At 37.4% G+C, this 21,712-nt stretch overlaps 1 protein-coding gene across 2 annotated transcripts; it reads right to left on the bottom strand.

The window, feature by feature from the left end:
* Window positions 1-1,073: 1,073 nt before the first annotated feature.
* On the bottom strand, window positions 1,074-12,333 carry LOC116167865 (tyrosine-protein phosphatase 10D-like; the record flags this gene model as incomplete). 2 transcript variants are annotated; one of them, XM_031483452.1, is given in 18 exon segments in its annotated part: window positions 1,074-1,140; window positions 1,185-1,320; window positions 1,372-1,520; window positions 1,568-1,693; window positions 1,744-1,878; window positions 1,925-1,998; window positions 2,048-2,268; window positions 2,316-2,421; window positions 2,541-2,684; window positions 2,736-2,987; window positions 3,036-3,347; window positions 6,833-7,153; window positions 7,197-7,514; window positions 7,576-7,896; window positions 7,943-8,230; window positions 8,282-8,551; window positions 11,763-11,981; window positions 12,095-12,330. In XM_031483452.1, coding segments are annotated over 17 exon segments (3,352 nt in total), but the record flags the coding sequence as incomplete, so codon positions are not given.
* Between the last annotated feature and the right edge of the window lie 9,379 nt (window positions 12,334-21,712).

Below are 21,712 nucleotides of genomic sequence, written 5' to 3'. Positions count from 1 at the left end.
TTTTTCCACTTGTAAAGTAGGCTGTCTCGGCATTTGTTCAAAGTGGTTAATAATTTTTTATTATTAACTAGTAGTCAATAATGAGAACTGTCACGCTGTCACTTTTAGAAAACTCAACCCGAAATCTCGCTCAATGAACGTTTAGACAAGTTCTCTAAAACGAATAATTGCCACCATTCGCAATTTCCAGAGAAATTACATACCTAAAATTATCACATTTTGAAAAAATTCTAACGAAATTACTCTTTGAAAAATCTCAATGACAGAACAAAATTCGGCCCGTTTGACTTGTACTTCCACGTACTTGATTGACATGTTAAATTAAGAAACAAACAATTCTGTCCAACCGTTAACTCTCTTATCAATATAATATGTTAATTTAGAGGATTTCAAGTGCTAGTAGTGAAAAAAATAGTATATATACCACGGTAGAGAAGTCTATTATTGCCTTCGCACCTTACCCCCCTCGGCGCAAGCGCCTCGAGATGTAATCTTGGTGCTCAGGCAATAATAGTGGACTTCTCTACCTTGATATATAATGTACTATTTCATACAATTCTGGACTACAATAAACACCTTGAACGTTATGAAAATGAGAAAAAAACACCCTTACCTACATATAAAATTCAAATAATAGTAGGTAAATGCAAGGAATTCACTTATTGACAACGCTTAATATTAATTTAGGGCTTTAGTGCGAAAAAACTATGTTTTGTGGAGACAGCCGAAATACGCCAATTTTCAACTGGCGCTTGAGCCCGAACGGTTTATCGAGGAAAAAAACTAAATAGTGGAATTCAATGTTGCGTCATGAAATTTTGTTAGCAAGCCTCACCCCAAAAAACATATAGAATCGAAGAAATCAAAACTACCCCACAACTTTCCTGGTAAAAATACAATTGAACTGGATTATATAGCATTCCATGCATTGAAATTTTATTAAAAAGTTCGCTTAGTCGTTTCAACCTACCTCAAGACTGTTTCTACAATGTTTACGTGTCAACGTGAACTTGAAGAAACGTTTCCCCGACGTCTCAATTCACAACCTTTAATGAGCTTAACTAATTACTTACCATTACTAACAGGTAGCGGATTTTCAATCGCATCATTTATACAGCTATGTATGTACAAATATTGCTTCTAAAATAACCTGTCAGTTTAGAAAGATCACCATTGGAACTCACCTCAGTTTGAACCATATTTTTCCTATCCCTTCGCAAATTTAAAACTGTATTGAAAATATCAATATCTTTATTATCATGTATAGCTTGTAATAGTATATCTAAAGCTATTAGAGTACCCGTCCTACCAACCCCTGCACTGCAATACAAATGACATTTGAAAATCGCACAAGCATCGCTAAAAAATCACCTGCAATGCAGTACTATCGGCGCGGACGTTTTTTCGGCGTATTCCCTCATTAACTGACAGAACTCCAGCATGATTTCGGTTCCGTTGGGACACCCAAAATCGGGCCAGTCTGTAAACTGAAGGTGTGTGATCGTCCATTGCTTTATCTCCTACAATGAGACTAAAGGAAACAATTTTTAACGTGCGAGTCGTTTACATTTTGAATTGTTATAGTTCGAACGATGTAAGTGTTAAAATTCAATTCGGTGCAGCAGCGTATTGTAAAGCCGTTTGCCAACTCCATATTCTCGTGGTTATTAGGGAAGTATTTATAACATTTATCCTAAAAGATTAACCAAATGGTAACAATCAAAATTCCATCATTGCACATACTTTGTTTTGTTCAACAAATTGAGCTACCATTACGATCAAAGACACATTCTCCTGAATCACCATTTTCCAGAAGTCAATCACAGTCTGCTCTAATGGCCCTTGTGTAGCAATGTACTCAACATTACCAGTAAAGCCCTTCAAGACAAAAATTTATTGTGTATATATAAACAGGAGAATCAACCTGTATGTAAGAAGCATTGATATAGTCCGTACCAGAATCGTCAACTTCCTTTAAAATGACTCGCGAGTGATCATCTACGGAATGTTCCTTTACATTTACATATGCGAAAGCAAAGAGACTTACAGGCGATAACGTTCGTGTATCGATTTCTCTTTTTGTTTTGTGCCATTACACCAACAGAGTTGCTCAACGTTATTTCATTGCTTTTACTTGTAAGCAGCATGTATTCGTGCTTTAATTTCTCCGCATCACCGTTCAGTTCACTGTAATACTGTGGGAATCCTTTAATCGATATCGGAATTGGTGACAATGGTATTGACTTCACCGATTCTTTTGCCATGGCCCTAAATGTTATTTTGAATACTTCTGTTATGTAGGCTTGTTTAGTTACCATTTCCTTCTCTTCCTCCATAATATACAAACGCTTACTAATAACATTGCACTACCGAGTACGCCAAAGATTGAGCCTAATATGAGTGCAGTTGAGTTGTAATCTTCTAAAACATGAAAAATGTCTGCATTATTTGTTTGATCATTTACAGTCGCGCGAATCGATACTCGAAAGTAGTAGCTGGTGCATGGTGTGAACTAAATGGCATACTAAAATTGTACCAACCTGTTAGTTGGAATGTGACACTACCAGTATCTCTGTAGCCATCCTTCGTAAACCCTCTAACTTTTAACGCATATAATACATTTGTGTGCAATGCATACTGGTCCTCTTCGCCTATTACACAGGTGTACACTGACTTGCTGCCATCTGTAATTATAGATATACATAAGTGCAAGTGCGATTGGAGTAAGGTTGTACTTAAGAACGGATTCCAAAACTTAGGTGTTAGCTCAAACGCATTAACGGCGAGTATTTCTGGCCACGTTGTACTGTCCCCTTTCCAAAATCCATATTTCGGTTCTTCCTCGTGAGGTGGCTGCCCGATTATAACAGAATAATATACCACATCACCCGCTATGTCATCGAACAGCTGCTTTGATATGTTTACTTTGGCCAGCGTTGGAGTTACTTGAGTTGGCTTTTGCAGAAGGTACACTCCAAGCGGTGGCACTGTGTTTCAACTGTAGTAGTACACGATGGTACAAGTTAATAACTTACCACCCGATGGGCTCGTAAAATATTGTACAGTAGGTGTGATAAAGTTTGTGGTAACCACCTGCACAGTTAACTCGTAGTGGTATTCGGCCTGCACGTTTATTAAAAAATTATACTCGGGAATCAGCGAGTCTATGCTTTGTGTAACTTTGTGGGTTTCTTTGTCGGCTCGATTGCCAATCAGTATTACAGTTATTCGTTCAAAATGACCGTTCGTGTTGCAAGGAACTTGGAAATTAATGTTAATATGGCCGTTGTAGTACTCCTGTTGCTTGTTAATGAATACAATCTTTATGTCCCGTACCTCTTCTGATTCTAAATAAATGAGACGATTAGTGTCTGACTTCTCAAGGCTGATTTATGTCTTTAATTGTTAGTTAATCATTTACCTAGCTAGCAAGATTTTTGAGAGGGCCAAAAAAAAGATCATTTTTCTAAGATTTGAGGAGACTGGAGGTTTTGCTGCAAATTGAATTTTTTAAGGTCCATTTGGTTTTGAGACAGAAAATCTTTTATGCCACTTATCTATGTTTATCGAAAGGAGGGAATATTGAGTTTGTTTTCGTAACTTAAATTTGTTAAATATAGTTTTGGAAAAATGATGTTCATAAGGTAACATAATGCATCACAAAGTTCACATACTCGAGAAATTTAGTTGAGATAAGAGATGTGTTATCACTTGTCAGTTAAAAAACAAAATTATCACTGAGGAATTGCAATTTAGCTTATCAATCTATTGTACCTACTTAACAAATACCTACGTTTTAATTTAATTTAAAATTATGTGAATTGACAGTAAAAAAAAAGTTAAAGTTAATAAATACCTGCAAGGGTATTCGGGTGTTAATCTTCCAAACAATTTTTGAATGAGAGGGTGGCAATCTAGAGCAACTAACAAGAGAGCCAGGACAACACATCACCCACAAATCCATAGATCGACGAAAAATTATAACCTTTTGAGGCAGATTTCTATTTCCGTATGACTATAGGCAATAAGAGACAATAATTCGGGTGTTAATCTTCCAATCACACTTGGCGGACCTTTTTACAGAAATTTACCTAGCATTTTGCTTTCTATTAGCAACCACACTTATGAAAAATGCATCCTCCCTATCAATTGAACTGGCAAGTGTATGAAATGTAGGAACTTCACAAAGATTGCAATATAATAGTCCAGGCTATATATTTTTTTACAAAAAAATTAGTTGCCGGGCGAAACCGGGTTTTTCAGGCAGGTGAACTGAATAGAAATTGGGAAAAATAATTAAAACAGCTGAATTTTTCCGCGGGTGAAATCCCGCGGGTTGAAAGGGGTGGAAAGTGGTGTTTTGCAAATTGTGGCAAAATTATTAATTTTAGACGAAAATGTTAAATGTAAAAGTTACAGAGATTAAAAAAATGAGCAACTTTTGTATCTGCACTATTTTCACATAACCTCCAATTTTCCTAGAAAAACCGGAAGAAAACTGTTTTTTTCGTTTTTTATTCTCATTTTTGCGAAAAAATGTCGTAGGGGTCTGAAATTTGGAGGAAACATAGCCTGTTTTATGATAAAACAGAAAATAATTGTTTGGGCCCATAAAGTTGAACCGTTTCCAAGATCTCACGATTTCTGAAAAAAACCACTTCTTTTGCAAGGGGATGAAAAATCTATTTTTTTCATCGTGCAGAGGTGCGCGGGGTAGCAAAATTTTCGGGAAGGCTTATAAATTAATAAACAAAAATAAAAAAATATTATTCCTATAGCAAAAATTCGAGAAAATCGCCAAAAACTGGAAAAACAGTTTTAAAATGTACACGGTTGTTTGACATGATAAATCAACATTGTTGGATGTTAATAAAGATTTTTTCGAAATCTGATGTCTTCTTGCTTCTCTTTAATGTTTGCTTAATAATATTCTCTTTTGCTATCTTATGTTCAAATCTTTCTTATTTCTTTTATCTGCATTTTTACCGCAATAAAAGCAATTCGAAGTAAAATCGAATTCTTTTGCTTCCTGAACAATTTCTTTTTGTTCACTGAGTCTTCTTCCTGCCTGTTTTATGCTGATGCAATTGGGTTGGGCCTGTTGATAAACTTGCAAAATCTGCAATAAGAACGGTAGTTTTACCTGCTAAAGCAAATGATTTGAGATGTAAAACCAGGAATAGGTAAACTTTATGAGGATTTTATTCATAATTCCTGTAAATTAACCATCAACACGCCCAGCTTAATCCCATCAGCTGTAAAACAGGCAGGAAGAAGAGTCAGTGAACAAAAACAAATTGTTCAGGAAGCAAAAGAATTCGATTTTACTTCGAATTGCTTTTATTGCGGTAAAATAATAAGGATGTTTAATTAAGGCAGTTGGGCACTATGAAACAAAAGAAAATATTTTAGCAACATTAAAGAGGTGAGAGAAGACAGATTCCAAAAACTTTTTATTAACGCGGATCCAGTACCTACGTTAATTTATTTGCAAAAAAAGCTTATTTACCTACTTACGAAAATTTTGCTACCCCGCGCACCTTTGTACGATGTAAAAAAATAGATTTTTCATCCCTTTTAAAGAGAGGTGGTTTTTTTCAGAAATCGAGAGATCTGGGAAACGGTTCAACTTTACCGACCTAAAAATCGTATTTTAATACAAAATTTCAATTTTCATATAGAACATTTGACTAATGTCAATCTGTCAGTTATGACAGAGCCATTACAAACATTTAGCAATGTGACAGGTGCGGCCGGAAAAGTGACAGGTGCGGCCGGTAACGTGACAAGTGCGACCGGTAAAGTGACAGGCGGCAGGAAAAGCAATCTGGTCTGCCTTTGTCATGGAAACTAAACTTTCCTGACATAAAGAAATCGTCCTGAAATTTTTTATGCGCGTACTTTCTGTCAGGAAATTTTGGTTTCCATGACAGAGGTAGAACAGACTACGTTTCCTGGCGCTTGTCAATTTATCGGCCGCACCGTCACTTTACCGGCCGCATTTTTGACATTTCCAAATGTGTATAAATGTATAATGACTCCTGTCATCACAGACAGATTGACATTAATCAAAAGTTTTATATAAAAATTAAATTTTATATTAAAATACGATTTCGGGTAAAATTTAATACAAAACTCGTCACTAAAATGACATTACCTGACTTGGAAATTAAAGTACTCGGCCACAAATATTTCCTCGCGAGTAATGTATCATTTTCTGGACTTTTATGTAATAGCTATTTATATATCAAGTACATAAACTGGGTCTTTATGGACGAGCCGTTTATTTAGCCGAGCGAGCTTGCGAGCGAGGCACAAATAAACAAGGCGAGTCCCCATAAAGCCTATTTATGGACGCGATATATACAAAGCTTTATGTAGGACTGCAACAACAGATGTCATCTATATTATAAGTCTTATCTAGCCATTCATGAAAATACGAAGCGTTGCGTTGATTGCAGTTGCAGTAGATTGTCAATTAAGACACCGAACGTACGAATAAATCACTAGAACCAATATGTGGTTCAGTAACAATGTTAATTATGTATTTAACATTTCGATTAATTAGCAATATATATAGTTATAGTTCCACCAAGTCTACATTTTTCAAAACCAATTTACTTTGAATCGACTCCTAACTACGACTGTCACATTGACAGGCGGCCGTTTAACTTTATCATTATGGCCTAGGCCATATTATTGCAAATTATGGCCGCTAATAGCGACTATAATCATCGTATTATCAAGCAGTCGTACATAAATAACTATTACTGTACTGAATCAATGATTGACAAACAATTTACTCAGCCATTGTGAAAGCTCATATAATTACCTGAGTCACTCGTAACGACATTATACGGGTCGCTCAATGTGCCATTTTTTGCTTTTGTAGCGGCCTGTATTGCGATCGTGTAATTGTAATTGGGCGTGCCTTTTTCGAACCTGTAAGATAAAATGCTCGGACCGACGAAGTATTCGTAAGCGTTTGTATCCTTGGCGCACAGTGTAGGGATCAGATGGTTCGGACCGTTGTTCAATATGTGAAGGTAATACCCGACAATTTTGCCATTTTTTCTAACTGGTTCCTCCCATTCTATGGTAAACGCTCTTGCGGTTACTTTCGTCACGGTTTTTATTGTGGGAGATTCTGGAACTAAATCAGACAGTTTGTGTGCCCACTCACAGCTCGTACGTACTATGCTCGGGCGTTTGGAAGTTACCCACAACTGTAGCACTCTCTAAATTATCCGATACGCTTACAGATTTCAAGGCGATGGTATAATTAAACGCCGGTTGTAAGTTAATAAAGATAAAATGGTAGCTTGATGTATTCGTCGCAAGAGTCCCATGGGTAGAATTGGTTTGCGGCACCTGGTAGTCGGCCTGAGGATCTCCAAAAAGCTGAATATGAAAGTGGTCAATTGCTGCATTTGCCGGACATGGATACCTCCACCTTATGGCAACTCTCTTGTCGTCTATCAGATCAAAGACAACATCTTGCGGTTCACCGGGTACTACAATACAACAATATAATAACATAAATTAAAAGTCTTATATATATTACTAAAATCATACTTCCTCCAGTGGTTAACACTCGTTTCACTTCACTTCGTGGTCCATATGCAAATGTCTTCGCTTCAACAAACACCTCATATTCATAGTAGGAAAGCGCATCAGCGACAGTAAGACTGCTAATATCAGGATCAGCTTCGTATTCTTGAGGAATACGATCGTCGAAGGAACAATTTTGGGGAATGTAATAACGTGCATTTTTTGGGGCCACGGTTATGCGGTACCGTGTTAATACACCGTTGATATTCGTAGGTGCCGCCCACTTAATAACAAACGATGTATTTGTAATGGAAGACACATTGTGGAGTGTTGGTGGGTCTGGTACTAAAATCAGTATAGTAAATAACCGATTTCAAATGGTGGTACTTACCTCCTTCCTTTGTCTCTATGGGTATGGAAGTGCTGGGATGCGATAACTGGCCATCGCTACCTTTAACAATTGCGACACAAGTGTAATTGGTGCACGCGGTCATATTTTCGATTCTCACACTAATGAGATCTGCATTCACAATTTTTCTCATTTCTTGCCCACTTTCAGTTTTGCAATCGATTATCAGTTCTGAAAGATCGCACTGACTTTCTTCATCATTCAGCGCACATTCCAAAACTGCGAATGAGGTGCCTATTTCCGCCGTCTTACAGGTAGGTGGGGAGGGCTCTAAAAAATAATACTATGTAGGTACTGCATGTACAACTTGAGCCTGCTTACCTTTAGTAAACGCAATTGGGAACGTTACTCGAACGACGCTTGAAACGTTCATAGTAGCCACAAGCGACAAGTTGTAAACTTTACACCCAATAAATGGAAATATAATGTCGTGTGAGGGAAAAGACGTGTTTGCTGAATATAGTTGGCCAGTAGTATCAAATATGTCCAAATGAAGTGTAATGTTGCAATGATCAAAATTAGGTGCATTTTTCCATGTTACTGATACTACGTCATTTTCTTTGGTCACAGATACATCTTCTTTTCTTAATTCTGAAAAATAAATGTAATAGGGTCAGCAAAGACATTTATTTCTCGACGAGCTTGCTGTGACGTAGGACTTGTAAGTGTATTTTGGCCTATGTCTCGAGTTGACACAGCAATAGCGCGCGAGTTCTCCGTTCAATTTTTACGATCGCCTGGATCTTGTGAAGCGCGGTACAATTATAAAGTGTCTGTGGGTCTGAATTGTACTAAGGCCTAGTTAAATTCGTGTATAAAATTGTGCGAATAGTCGGAAATAAAATACGTAACGCAGTTTTAGTAAAAAAAAATTTCGATAGCGACCTTTCGCTTTAGTGCAGCCCGTAAACATATGCAAGTGTTTCATCGCTAAGTGATAACTCGGTTGTTACACGGCGAAAATGCTGGCATAAACAGGCTCTCCGTCCTAAAATAGTTTTCGTTGAAAATCAGAAACGTTTAAATAGTATTTAGAGTGGCATTCTGATGGCGAAAAAACTCCAATAATAAGCGGAAAAAGTATAGCGTGTGCAGGGTAGTTGGAATTTGACTTTTTGTATTCTTATGCACTATCAACAACTCGATTTACGTCCATGACGAAAGTTTTTAATGTAGCCGAGCCAAGCTTCATTATCCTGAAAATTTCGGACGAGAACGAGACATACAATTGTCACCTGTATCAAAGCGGGTCTCAAGGGTTCTACCGTATCACCCCACAGCGAACCAGTTTTTCAATTTTTCGTGGAGGGAGCCTTTTTCAAGGGAGGGTCGTACTATTCCTAACACGAAGTAAAACACCGATTTCAGTGTTATCTGCAAATTTTTTTGATTTTTTGAGTATTGGTCGGTAAGAGTTTGTAGTAAATAAAAATAAATAAATAAATAAAATAAACGTTAACTAACATTGATACATGAACATACTTATTAGCTCAACTCCGTTTCGACAGACCTTTGTAGAGGGTGGTTCAAATTCGTCGCTCACTATATTGCGATGAATGTAAAACTTCTGATTTAAAATGTTTTTTTGTAAATTTATGTAAAAGTATAGTGCGACACGTCATTATTTTTCTTTATGTGTCCTCTTATCTCATTCCGTACAAATCCAATATGGCGTCCATAAAAAATAAGAAAGTATAGTAACCTGTACTATTTCTAGCGTGCTATGGAAATTCTGATAACAGATTCAGATTCTCCGAAAAAAGTGCCCATAGAAGGTGTCCATTTCCGCCCGTTTAAGCTAAGGAAAATGAGAATGAACTTTGACATTTTCAGTTTTTCGGTGACGTTACAATTGAAAGATTTTTCAAAAATTTCAAAAGCGTTTACGAGTCACAAAAAAGGGCAACTTTGATCCAATTTAACCTACAGTGTATCTCTCACGGTTGCGGAGAATCGGAGATTCCAATGGTGATCCACGAATTTGAACCACCCTGTACATTACAATAAAGTACAATAACAATGTACATGATCCGTCCCAATTTTGCAATAACGATCATAGAATCATAGAATTCATGAGCACCCTGTATTTATATACATTGTACAGGGCGTGTAAAAGGTAACAAAAATAATAAAATAACGACTTTACTGTTCTTTGATACAATCTTTTAATTTAAAAAATTCATATCGAAGGTAAGGAGCGTAACAAATTCCAACCTGACGAAGTTACAAAAATGTTTATGTTACCTCGGTTTTCGAGTGTTGCATTTCTGACTGAGAAAAAAGCGAGGAAAAAAGTAGTAGAGTGTAGTAGCGAGAGTTGAAACTCGGGACGCGAACTATGGATACAATGACTTCAAAATGAGATCTCCATTGAAAAATGGCGTACAGTCGTCATTTTGGAAGTTAGAACTGTCAAATTTTATGTCAAAAAGTAGTTATACACCCGTTACACCTTACATAATTAGCCCCCAACTTTCAAATCGATCCCTTAAATCCGAGCTTATCGTACCCACTTTAGAAGGGAGGGGGAACTATTTACGATCGCACTGTATCGATATATCGGGCGATCAAAAATGAGTGACTGTCGAGTCGCCTTTGAAAGTTGAAGTTAAGTACGATTTCCCATGTAAACAAAAATTCCAAAGGTGACTCGACGGTCACTCATTTTTGATCGCAATGTACCTTGAATATAACAAAAACAATACCGGAACACATTTCTTTTGCGCATGCGTAACGAAACTGTTTTTTTATTTGACAAGATAATTGGGTAACGAGCGTTGAATACTTAATCAAAGATCTCGAGGATCGTTCGGTACTTTTTCGAGTCGGGAAAAAATTATTCGAATTGTAGACAATAATTATTAATTTTATTAATACCTACTGAAGTATATGCAACAATTACCTACCTATATACAACATGCATCAACTACCTACACATTCACAACTACAAACAAAATCGGTCGCCAGATGACCGCTGCTGATAGATCAGTGGTAGTGATACCATTGAATTATGGTGATACCTATAATCTAAAAGCCGCGTGGGTTCCCTCTTCTAGAGGCGTCAATTTGTCTCAACGATAGCTCTAATACCCCGAATAATAAAAAAAAATATTATTTTCCATATCAAAGAAAAACTAGAAAACGGTTTGTGATATTAGCAGAGGAATTTCCGACAACAGTTTACCTCAAATTGAGAGTTTCATTTGCCCTCGTCTTTTCCTTAAAGTTGTTTACCTTAATTAATAAGGCCTAATTAACAAATACTTTTGGTCAGACAATGTCTTAGGATTTTGTAACTTATATAAAAAACCGAGTAAAAAAATTAAAAATTAAATTAGCAAACGAAGGGAGGGGGGCATGCCCCTCACCATCACCGCGTCTCTAGTTTTATGTATTAAATAGTGAGTTTTGCCATTTTATAATTCCAACACACGAGCTTTGATCGTTTTTTAAAATGATTTTGAAATACGCCATCTACCGGTCATCAACATAGATAACGAAATTATAGCCGCTTCTGCTGTCAACGGCTGTGTTGAATCATTGACCAATTTAATTGGTGTATGGTTGAATATAACTACAGATTCTATATATTACATAGTACACATTTTCGTAAATTTCCATGTATTTACCTCGGTATTTACGTAGGTAAGTAATTCAGCGACTGTTTGTGTAATTAAAAATATCTGTAGACTCTCAATTAATTTGGTGTTTTATAAAACAGTTAATTAAACAGAATATGCGCGTAATTAGACGTTCATTACCACAAAAATTACCTACTATATAACTGATATGCGGCCCTTACCTAGTATACAATTTGAACTACCAGACGCACTGTCCTTACGATATTGCGATAATCCACCAATTTGGCACTGGCAAGTACTGATAAGCATAAAAATTAGTAAACCGCACTTCATAATAACTTGTAACCGAAAAAACTGAAAAAAACCTGATGCAGCACAAAAGAGGATGTAGCGCAGAACTGTTGATTAAAACAGGATGCACTTATCACTGGACATTGTAACTGGAAATAAACTTATATATATTTTAGGTATAATGAAAATAGAATTTAAAGGTTTATCCGCATTAGCAAGTTATGGCAAACTGATGATCAATCATTTTTTTATTATCACTTACACTCGTGAATATTCACACTTTTCAGTTTTCATTACACTTTTAAATTATTGCGCTTGTTTACCACATAGCGGGTACTTAGACTACGCTGCTCGTGAAATGTATAAACGCGACAAGATAAATTTATGTTGTAAAAACCAGCGATATCTTTCCAGTGGTTTTATCATTTATGTACATTTGATAACACATAATTACTAATCGACGCCGTTTACTTATAGAAATAACCTTATATTGAGAACCTTATCTATCCGTTTTAATTTGAAAAGCAAACAATTACGTAAAACTGCTAATTTCTTACGGACACAAAGCAATTCGACAAATGTGAATTGTTCTCTCATTAAACAGCGAGAGCTGCGGTGATCCCTTACAGAGTTGACGGCTATTTATAGAATTTTAGATTTAAAAGGAAACTGGGTAATAAGTTTTAATGTTCACGATCTCTCCTACACGGGCATTAATTATCAAATTGTACAAATTTTATTTCAAGGCACATGCAATTATAATAAATATGCGGAATATGCCCTGCCCTTTAGGTGTTTATTCCGCAGGATCGTCCAACAATTTTGGCGCGCGTATTTTCTACTGTTAGGGACCTAAAATGATACGGAGGACGAGGACGCAAACTAACTTTAAGAGCGCGCTGCCGGAGTGGTGGGGATCAGTGTAGAAAACACGCTTAAAACATGCCTTTAGATTTTCGTACAATTTTTAAAAACCGTTTGTGGTATCAGCCCAATTTTTTTTTATATTAGCAAGGACCAGCGCAGGAGGTAACGAATTTTCATCGATCTACATTCGCTATAAATAGGTTAATTACATTTTTGAAAATGGGCAATTTTAATTTTTTATGAAATCAAATCTCCATGAATTTTCGTCATTGCCTTCTTGGGGTCATTACAAAGATAACACATAAGTTTCAAGTGATTTTATGGTCAATTAAAGGAAATTTGTACGAAACTTCTTCATTATAAAGTGACCCTAGTGGTGTTTCCCACCATATTTAGATCGAAAGCGAAACGTAAGTGCAGTGGTTCGCCTGTAGATGGCGGAGAAACATGGCGGGTTCTCATTTGAATTTAAATACATACCACGGTAGTTACCGCTCTCGTTCGTTCATAAGGCAAAAAGAACCCGCGAGCGCGACGCTGTAGGTCAGGGTAAATGTAAAGATTTCGGCATCGTTTTCGTTTTTTCAGAACCGTTAATTGAGCAGTAGGAAGGGACGAACGGAGCAGTTTCTTAAAGGGGAGAATGTTAAAAATTTTCCAACTTTCGAAATTCAAATGTTAAAGAAACGCTACAACACGCAAAATTCAAGACTGAGACTGAGTCACAATGACTTTACTACCTATGATCACAGATTTTATTCTGTGCTATGATGTAGGAAGTCGGCATTGCTGCTTAATCCTTCATTCATTTCTCAACGAAATCTAATAGTTCGCAATGAGAGCAATTAAATATGATATGACATCTCACTGCACGCGATATATGAAAATAAACTTCTTATGTTCCACAATTTGCTTAGTAATTTAGTATGGTATTTCCCAGTCCCAAGTCGGTTCCATATTATGCCAAAATACGATATGTGAGGAGGTGCCCCTGTCAGTAGGGATGGTGAGCGTCCCGAAAAAGCAAACGCCACATTTCTTTCTAAAGTATTTTAATCAGCGATCGGTAGACAAATTTTTGTGTGTCTGAAATGACATCAACTTTTTGAAACAAAAATTTCATCTTTGTAGAAGTAAGTTCAATTGAATAATTTTTTATGCATCTTGCGTGGGTGGTAGACTTTGTGTTTACTCGTACTATCAAAATCGCAGAATATCAACTTTATAGAAATGAGTGCATAAAAAATGTCGCTGCCTCCTGGACTAAAAGTAGACAGTCAAAGAAATCGCATCACAATCAACACCCACACAAGGTCGGAGCTTGTGAATTACACCAACACAATACACAGTAGCCCTTTGTTCTAAAAATAACTGTGCTTTAGGATTTCGCAGGTTTATGGTACACATAGCTTAGCAAATTGTTTCTTGGCGTGCAATTTTTATTTCGTGCTTTTTTCCTTTAAAAATGGTTCTTTTTAGAAGTAGGGATGTAATTACAAACCAGTGTAAGTCTACTATTGAAAAGAATATATCGAATCCATTTTTCATCCAATTAATTATAACTTGTGTACCTACATGAATCAATATTTTATGCTAGATTTTATGTAGTAATCTACTCCAAAATTTTTAGATACTTTAGCATAAGTAGGTATCTACCATATTTTGAAAAACGCTTGTACTTCCTCTTGTTTATAGTGCGCTCAATTATAGTTTATAGCACTTTTAAAGGTGGTCTAACGATTTCTTCATATTTTTTGGCATATTTTGCGTTTAGGTTGTATACATTTTTTTCACCTAAATCATAAAAACACAAATTCAGAATCCCGATGTTAAAGCACAGCTTACTTACTATCAAGTAAGCTGTGGTTAAAGTTCTGTCAGCGTGATGTCATGCACCAACTAGCATAATCTTGTTTTCTTTATTTATATCCCGACTACAAATGTACGTGCTTGTTGTAAATATAGCGAAAGTCTCCGAAAGTTTCCGAAGGACGCGGCGAATTTTCGAGATAAAAACAAGATACTTAACAGTGCTTTCAGACAACATTAGCGCCATCTGCCGTTATCCGTCTGATTTTGAAATGGTAACAATATAAACTAAAGGCAATAAGCTCCCCCACCACTCTGGCACTAAAGGCAATAAGCTTCCCCCACCACTCTGGCAGCGGCGCCTTAAACAAATCAAAATAAGAAAGTGAAACAAGCAAATTCGCTCAAGGGTTACCTACCCACAGTTACAAGCAATTAAAGGCGATACAATTTACAATGAGGCCGAAGAATTACAATTACAACTAAGCATATTACCTTTTGTTACATACAGCACAAACTTAGGTAGGTACGCAAAAATTGAACTACAAATTTGTGCAATAAAACTGTACTCGCTGAAAGGTATGTGACACTACATTACACAATGAACCTATATGAATTCCAAAATGCAAAATCATCAAAGCTAAATAAAAACACTATTTCCTTCATATAGCAAGCTATCATTGTTTTAAAAGATGTTGAAGTAGGAATTGTGATACTGTTTCGAGCCGGTGTTTCTATATACACTAACGGTGCCCGTAGCTTCAAATTTTAAATCAGACATCCCAAACTGATTAATTGGTACCACGCATGGATTGAAAAACGCCTCTATTCTCGATCACTCCGACCATAACGGCGACATGGCAGCATTTAGCCTGACTGGTCGTCTTTTTGCACTCGAGGGCATGTCCATGAACTTGGCAGGCCTACTACAGCAGACCATTGTTCTGCTTACTCATATCGTTAGTGTTTCGTTAGTGCACGTTAGTGCCGCTGAAGAAATCCTTAGTACCCAAAAGGAAACTTACTATTTTTAAAAAATATTTGTGGGCCTGCTAACTTCATGCCAGCAGACCCATTTGAGAAAATCGATTCAATCTTTACACTAGTTGAACTAGCAGCGTTAGTGCTCGTTAGTGCCGCCAATATAAAGGTTAGTGCTCAAAGTGTAACAGCTCAAAACGTTGTAAAAAAGGGTCTGCTAACTTCATACAGCAGACCCACATTTGTCAAATTGGCTCTGTCCTAATGCGAATTTGAAGCGGCTCGTTAGTGCTTCGCATGCGAACGTTAGTGCTGCAAGCGATCCACACCAAAAAGGTACCAAACCACCTCAAAATTAAACTTGACATATTGAGACCTGCCAAGTTTACGCCAGTAGACCAACGAACGAAATCCGTTTGATTTTCTACTTTAATCGACCGGTAAGTATTAGTGGTAGTTGGGGTCTGCTAATTTCATGCAGCAGACGCACATTTGTCAAATTGGCCCTGTCCTAATGCGAATTTGAAGCGGCTCGTTAGTGGTTCACATTCGAACGTTACTGCTGCAAGGGATCCTTTTGTGTCCTTTTGTGCACTAACGATTTCTTCAGCGGCACTAACGTGCACTAACGGAACACTAACGATATGAGTAAGCAGAACCATGGTCTGCTGTAGTAGGCCTGCCAAGTTCATGGACATCTCGAGGGCCATGTAAAAAAGCATCGCGACTGCTTCTCCACGATCATCGCCAATTCATTAAGTAACTCACCGAGGAGCCTCCCGTCTCGAGCTAGTGCTAAGCTATCCTGGATCTCCGAACACTGCAATTGGGGTCTAACGTGTCGTAGGAGACGATATCCTGAAGGCTTAAGGTGGAGCTCATACCTACTTGAGAAAGGGGCACGCGCACCGCCTCTGAATTCTTTTTGCTAGCAATGTGGTCTCCGATTGGGTCGACACCCTGACCTATTCGGGCGACTAAGATCACTCATCACTATAATCATCATGATCATGCTCCTTATGCATTCTCGGAGCCTAGGAGCACAATAGTCGCTGCTCATTTATTAGCTCACAACCTTCACGTAGGAGTCACTTACATTAAAAGGACAATTACGCCAAACTCACTAATACTTTCCATGACCTACTTAGGATCCCCTAGGATCGTGACCAGAGCGCGTACGCCACGTAACTGCCTTAAGGCCCTTGCACTCATCTATGTACAATCTCGCATACTTGCCCCCTCAGCTTGCTACATTTATCAAATAGGGGTTGCGTTAATATTTTACTTTTTCGTTAATAAGGACTACCATAAAGTATGGTTCTTACATATGTAACGAAGCACCCATTTTTCGCCCTTAAGTTCATACCCGAAGTTATGACCGCACTGTATATTTGTGAAGTCGACCAGCGTTGCTGAACACCCGGGTTCGAGTTTGTCGCTTCGTTACGAAAGAGTACCGGAATTTAATTATTTGCTCGAGGAGTGAGTTGTCTGTGTTTATATTTTATTGTACCGCCACTCAGCACATAGTTTTGTAATTAATTTATCTGGATTCAAACCGTTCAGGGAGTTTTGTTTTTTTTGCAGCCGCCGTAATGCTCTCTTGCCAGGGAAGATTTCAGCCCCGTTAATTTTAGATTCCCAGTGAAAACTGTTGAAGCATCTTGTATAACCAGATTTAAAACATTGACGTTATGGTTATAGATATCATAGATGTCGCTTATGTTCGTATTGTAAAATGTACGTTCGTTGATGTTAGCCAAAATGGCTGTATTGTAACTTATATTTTATGTTAAGTGTATCGGACTAAACAAGCATTAAACTTTTATACTTGATAAATACTCTGTTCCAATAGGTTATGGGCCCAGGGTTTGAGAAAAGTAAAAAGTTGAATAAATGCTGAGAGTAGTCACAAGTGCAATTTGAAGAACACGTGTAGATCCAATTTTTTTTTTGGCGTAGTTAAAAGGGAGTCCAAGCGTTAAAATGCCTAACGATAACCTGCAACAACGTACTAACGAAGCTGGCGTAACAGCAATGACAACAACAATTCACCTGCCGAATACAGTTCCAGCCACGTTTGACAAATTAACAGGTCGTAAAAATTTCAACGAGTGGAAATTTACATTAAGGTACCACTTAGAGGATCGTGATTTATTTGAACTTTGTCTAGGCACTGTTGATGATCATGTCAAAGACAAACGAGCAAGATCTGCAATAGTTAGTAGTGTAGAGAGTCACATAATTAAAGATATTCAACATTGTGAAAAAGCTAAGGACATGTGGGAACGACTCAACAAATTATATTCCGACACTAATCCTAACCGTTTTATTTCATTGAATCAAGAAATGTTTGCAACAAGATTTGAAAATTGCAAAGACATGGCAGAATACTTAGAGAAAATGAAGACAATTGGTAGTAAAATGAGGGCAATTTTACCTGCTTATCCAGATCAAGCGGTTGCGGCCAATATACTCACCAATTTGCCTGAATACTTTCGTCCTTTGACAATGGCACTAGAAAACAGCGTTATGGAATTAACAACGGACCTGGTATGTGAAAAACTGCAAGCTGAATATGTGAAGATGACACCACCATCGCAAAATGCTTTAATTATGAAAACGAGGGGTAATACGACAACCAAAGGCTATACTTTTAAAGGGAAATGCAATTATTGTAAAGCATTCGGGCATAAGGCAAAATTTTGTCCAAACAAAGGGGCAACGGGAGCGAAGCAGACCAATGCAAGTACACAAGGAAGTAAAAGAGGCTCATCTGGAAGTGCATCAACCATTAAAGTAAGGGAGGCATGGATAGCTTCATCTTCATCGAGTACTGAACGCGGAACGAGCAGTGAACCTTGGATCATCGACTCCGGTGCCGATATGCACATGACATCCCATCAAGAGTGGTTGCATAATTACCAAGAAGAACCCAAGTGTCCAGTAAAAACTGGCGGCGCTACAATTGCGAGTGTAGGCAAAGGTTCTGTTTTAGTTAACATTTCAAGAGATAACTGCATGGTTGAATTAACAATCAACAATGTTCTGTATGTACCCGAACTAACCACAAATCTGATTTCAGTAAAATACCTGGCTAGAAATAAAGGTATAATTACGATCTTCGATGCTCATGAATGTAAAATGGTACAAAAGGCAACAGGAAAAATTGTCGCCACAGGTACAGCTCATGGAGACAACTTATATTTTTTAGATACCGTCAAATTAAACGCATTAGCAGTATCGTCCGTTAATCCGATTATGCTCTGGCATCGACGGCTTGCACATTTAAGTTGTGGCGGACTTGATCGTTTACGCAACATGGTACAAGGTTTAGAATACTCAGGAACAATGGAAGCGTGTGTTTCATGTATTAAGGGTAAACAACATCGATTGCCTTTTCCACAGAAGAAAGTACATCGGGCAACAGAGGTGCTTGAACTACTGCATTCCGATCTGTGCGGGCCAATGAACGTTCCTTCGATAGGAGGTGCGCGGTATGTACTTACTCTTATTGACGATTACACGCGAATGACATTTGTATCGTTTCTAAAAACTAAAAATGAAGTGTTTACTAAACTTTCAGAATTTCGTACATACATTGAAAATCAAACCGGTAAACGAATAAAAGCTATACGTTCGGATCGTGGCGGTGAGTACGTTAACAAACAATTAGAGACATTTTTTAGTGAAACAGGAATCCATCATCAATTAACAATTGCTCACACCCCTGAGCAGAATGGAGTAGCCGAACGCTGCAATCGTACACTAATCGAAAAGGCACGGGCTATGTTAACGGAAGCAAACCTCGACAAATCATATTGGGCGGAAGCTGTTTGTACCGCAAATTATTGTAAAAACCGTAGTCCAACAATTGCTGTTTCACACATGACACCATTTAAAGCGTGGACGGGCGAAAAGCCTGATTTAAGTCATATGCGAACATTTGGATGTCGTGCATTTACGCACATACCCAAAGCAAATCGTTCTAAACTTGACGATAAATCTGAAGAAAAGATTTTTGTTGGCTATAGTGTAACCAGTAAAGGGTATCGGCTGATAGATCCTGTCACACACAAAGTTACTGAAGCTCGAGATGTAATCTTCATAGAAAATTTCAAAAACGAAGTTGAAAATGAAATAATTCCCGTAAAGATGGGCAATTCTACATTTTACGAAGATGATACAACTTGCACGAGTACCACTAGTAGGATAGTACAGCCCGAAGTTCACGAAGTTGAAAAGGAAACCGAATCTGAAGTACGAGTAGAAGCTGAAGCGTCAATTCCGGAAACGTCACGAAGGACAATCCGTCAAATTCGTCTACCTTCTCGTTACGATGATTGTGAAGTCGAAATTCCCAAAATGCACCGATGCCAAGTTGCTATAAGTAATACTGAGGAAGAATTTTTAGATGCTCCTCTCAACCTACAAGAAGCATTGAGTAGACCTGATGCTGACAAATGGAAAGGGGCAATTGAAGAAGAATTGCAAGCTCATGAACGAAATCGTACTTGGACAGTTACCAAATTACCAGAAAATCGAATTCCAATTAAGTCAAAGTGGATTTTTAAGCTGAAATGTAATTCCGATGGAACTCTTAATCGTTATAAGGCTCGACTTGTTGCCAAAGGATATTCGTAAAAGGAGGGACTAGATTACACTGAAACATTTTCACCTGTTGTTCGTTATGAAACTTTACGTATTTTGTTAGCAATAGCGACATTACAATTGGGACATTCATCACCTGGATGCAGTTGTTGCTTTTCTACAAGGAACAATTGAAGAGGAAATTTATATGACAATTCCTGAAGGTTTGGAAGTCTCCAATGAAAGGGGAAGTGAAAGTAAACTCGTTTGTCGACTTCAAAAAGCTGTAAATGGATTAAAACAATCAGGACGTGCGTGGTATAAAAAGTTAGACAATGAACTTAAAGAAATTGGTTTCAATTGTTCAACTTTTGATTGTTGTGTTTATTACAGATTTTCAAATTCCAAAATTGTTGTAATAGCAGTTTATGTTGACGATTTCATATTGTTATCAAATTCTATAAAACTAATAGATTTGACTAAACAACAATTGATGCAAATGTTTGAAATGAAATATCTTGGTAAAATGCAATATTGTTTGGCATTGAAATTCAACGTGATAGAGATAAAGGTGTTACATTGTTAAAACAATCTAATTATGTTGAAACTATTTTAAGAAAATTTAACATGCATGATTGTAAACCTGTTTGTATTCCTAATGATGTTAATAACAAAATTTGCAAAGTTTCAGAAAATAACAAGCGAAAAGAAGCTGAAATTTCTGTCTACCAGAGTGCTGTTGGCAAATTACTGTATGCTACGAGGGCTACTAGACCAGACCTGGCATACGTCATAGGCGTTTTATGCCAATATTGCTCAAATTCCGGTCCAAATCACTGGACAGCCGTAAAGCGTGTTATGAGGTATCTGCGTGGCACCACAGGAGCAACATTGAAGTATTCATCCTCTGGAAACCCGCAAATTATTGGATACTGTGATTCAAACTTTGCTGGATGCCCTGACGATAGGAAATCCACAACGGGATTCACATTTTTACTTGCTGGTGGCGCAGTTACATGGCAAAGCAAAAAGCAACCAACTGTAGCGTGCTCTACAACCGAAGCGGAATATATGGCGCTGGCCCAGGCAACGAAAGAAGCCATATGGTTACGAAGGCTTCTACGAGAATTGCAACTCCCAAACTGCGACGACCCCATCAAAATTTATTGTGATAATAAAGGTGCTATTGACTTGAGTAAGAATAGTGTGTTTCACGCCAGAACCAAACACATTGACATTCAACACCATTTTACCCATGAAGCAGTTGCCCAAAAGGAAATCGTAATTCACAAAATCAACACAGAAGAAATGGTCGCTGATATATTAACAAAATCACTACCGAGAGAAAAACACAACTGGTGTTCACGAGGGTTAGGACTTCAAATTTAAATTATGTTAATTTATATTTTGTAATGTTTTAAATCAGGGGAAGTGTTGAAGCATCTTGTATAACCAGATTTAAAACATTGACGTTATGGTTATAGATATCATAGATGTCGCTTATGTTCGTATTGTAAAATGTACGTTCGTTGATGTTAGCCAAAATGGCTGTATTGTAACTTATATTTTATGTTAAGTGTATCGGACTAAACAAGCATTAAACTTTTATACTTGATAAATACTCTGTTCCAAT

This window comes from Photinus pyralis, unplaced genomic scaffold (assembly GCF_008802855.1).
Source record: "Photinus pyralis isolate 1611_PpyrPB1 unplaced genomic scaffold, Ppyr1.3 Ppyr1.4_LG4, whole genome shotgun sequence".
Classification (NCBI taxonomy): domain Eukaryota; kingdom Metazoa; phylum Arthropoda; class Insecta; order Coleoptera; family Lampyridae; genus Photinus; species Photinus pyralis.
Note: the sequence above shows the minus strand (reverse complement) of the source record. Positions and strands in the feature narration are given on the sequence as shown.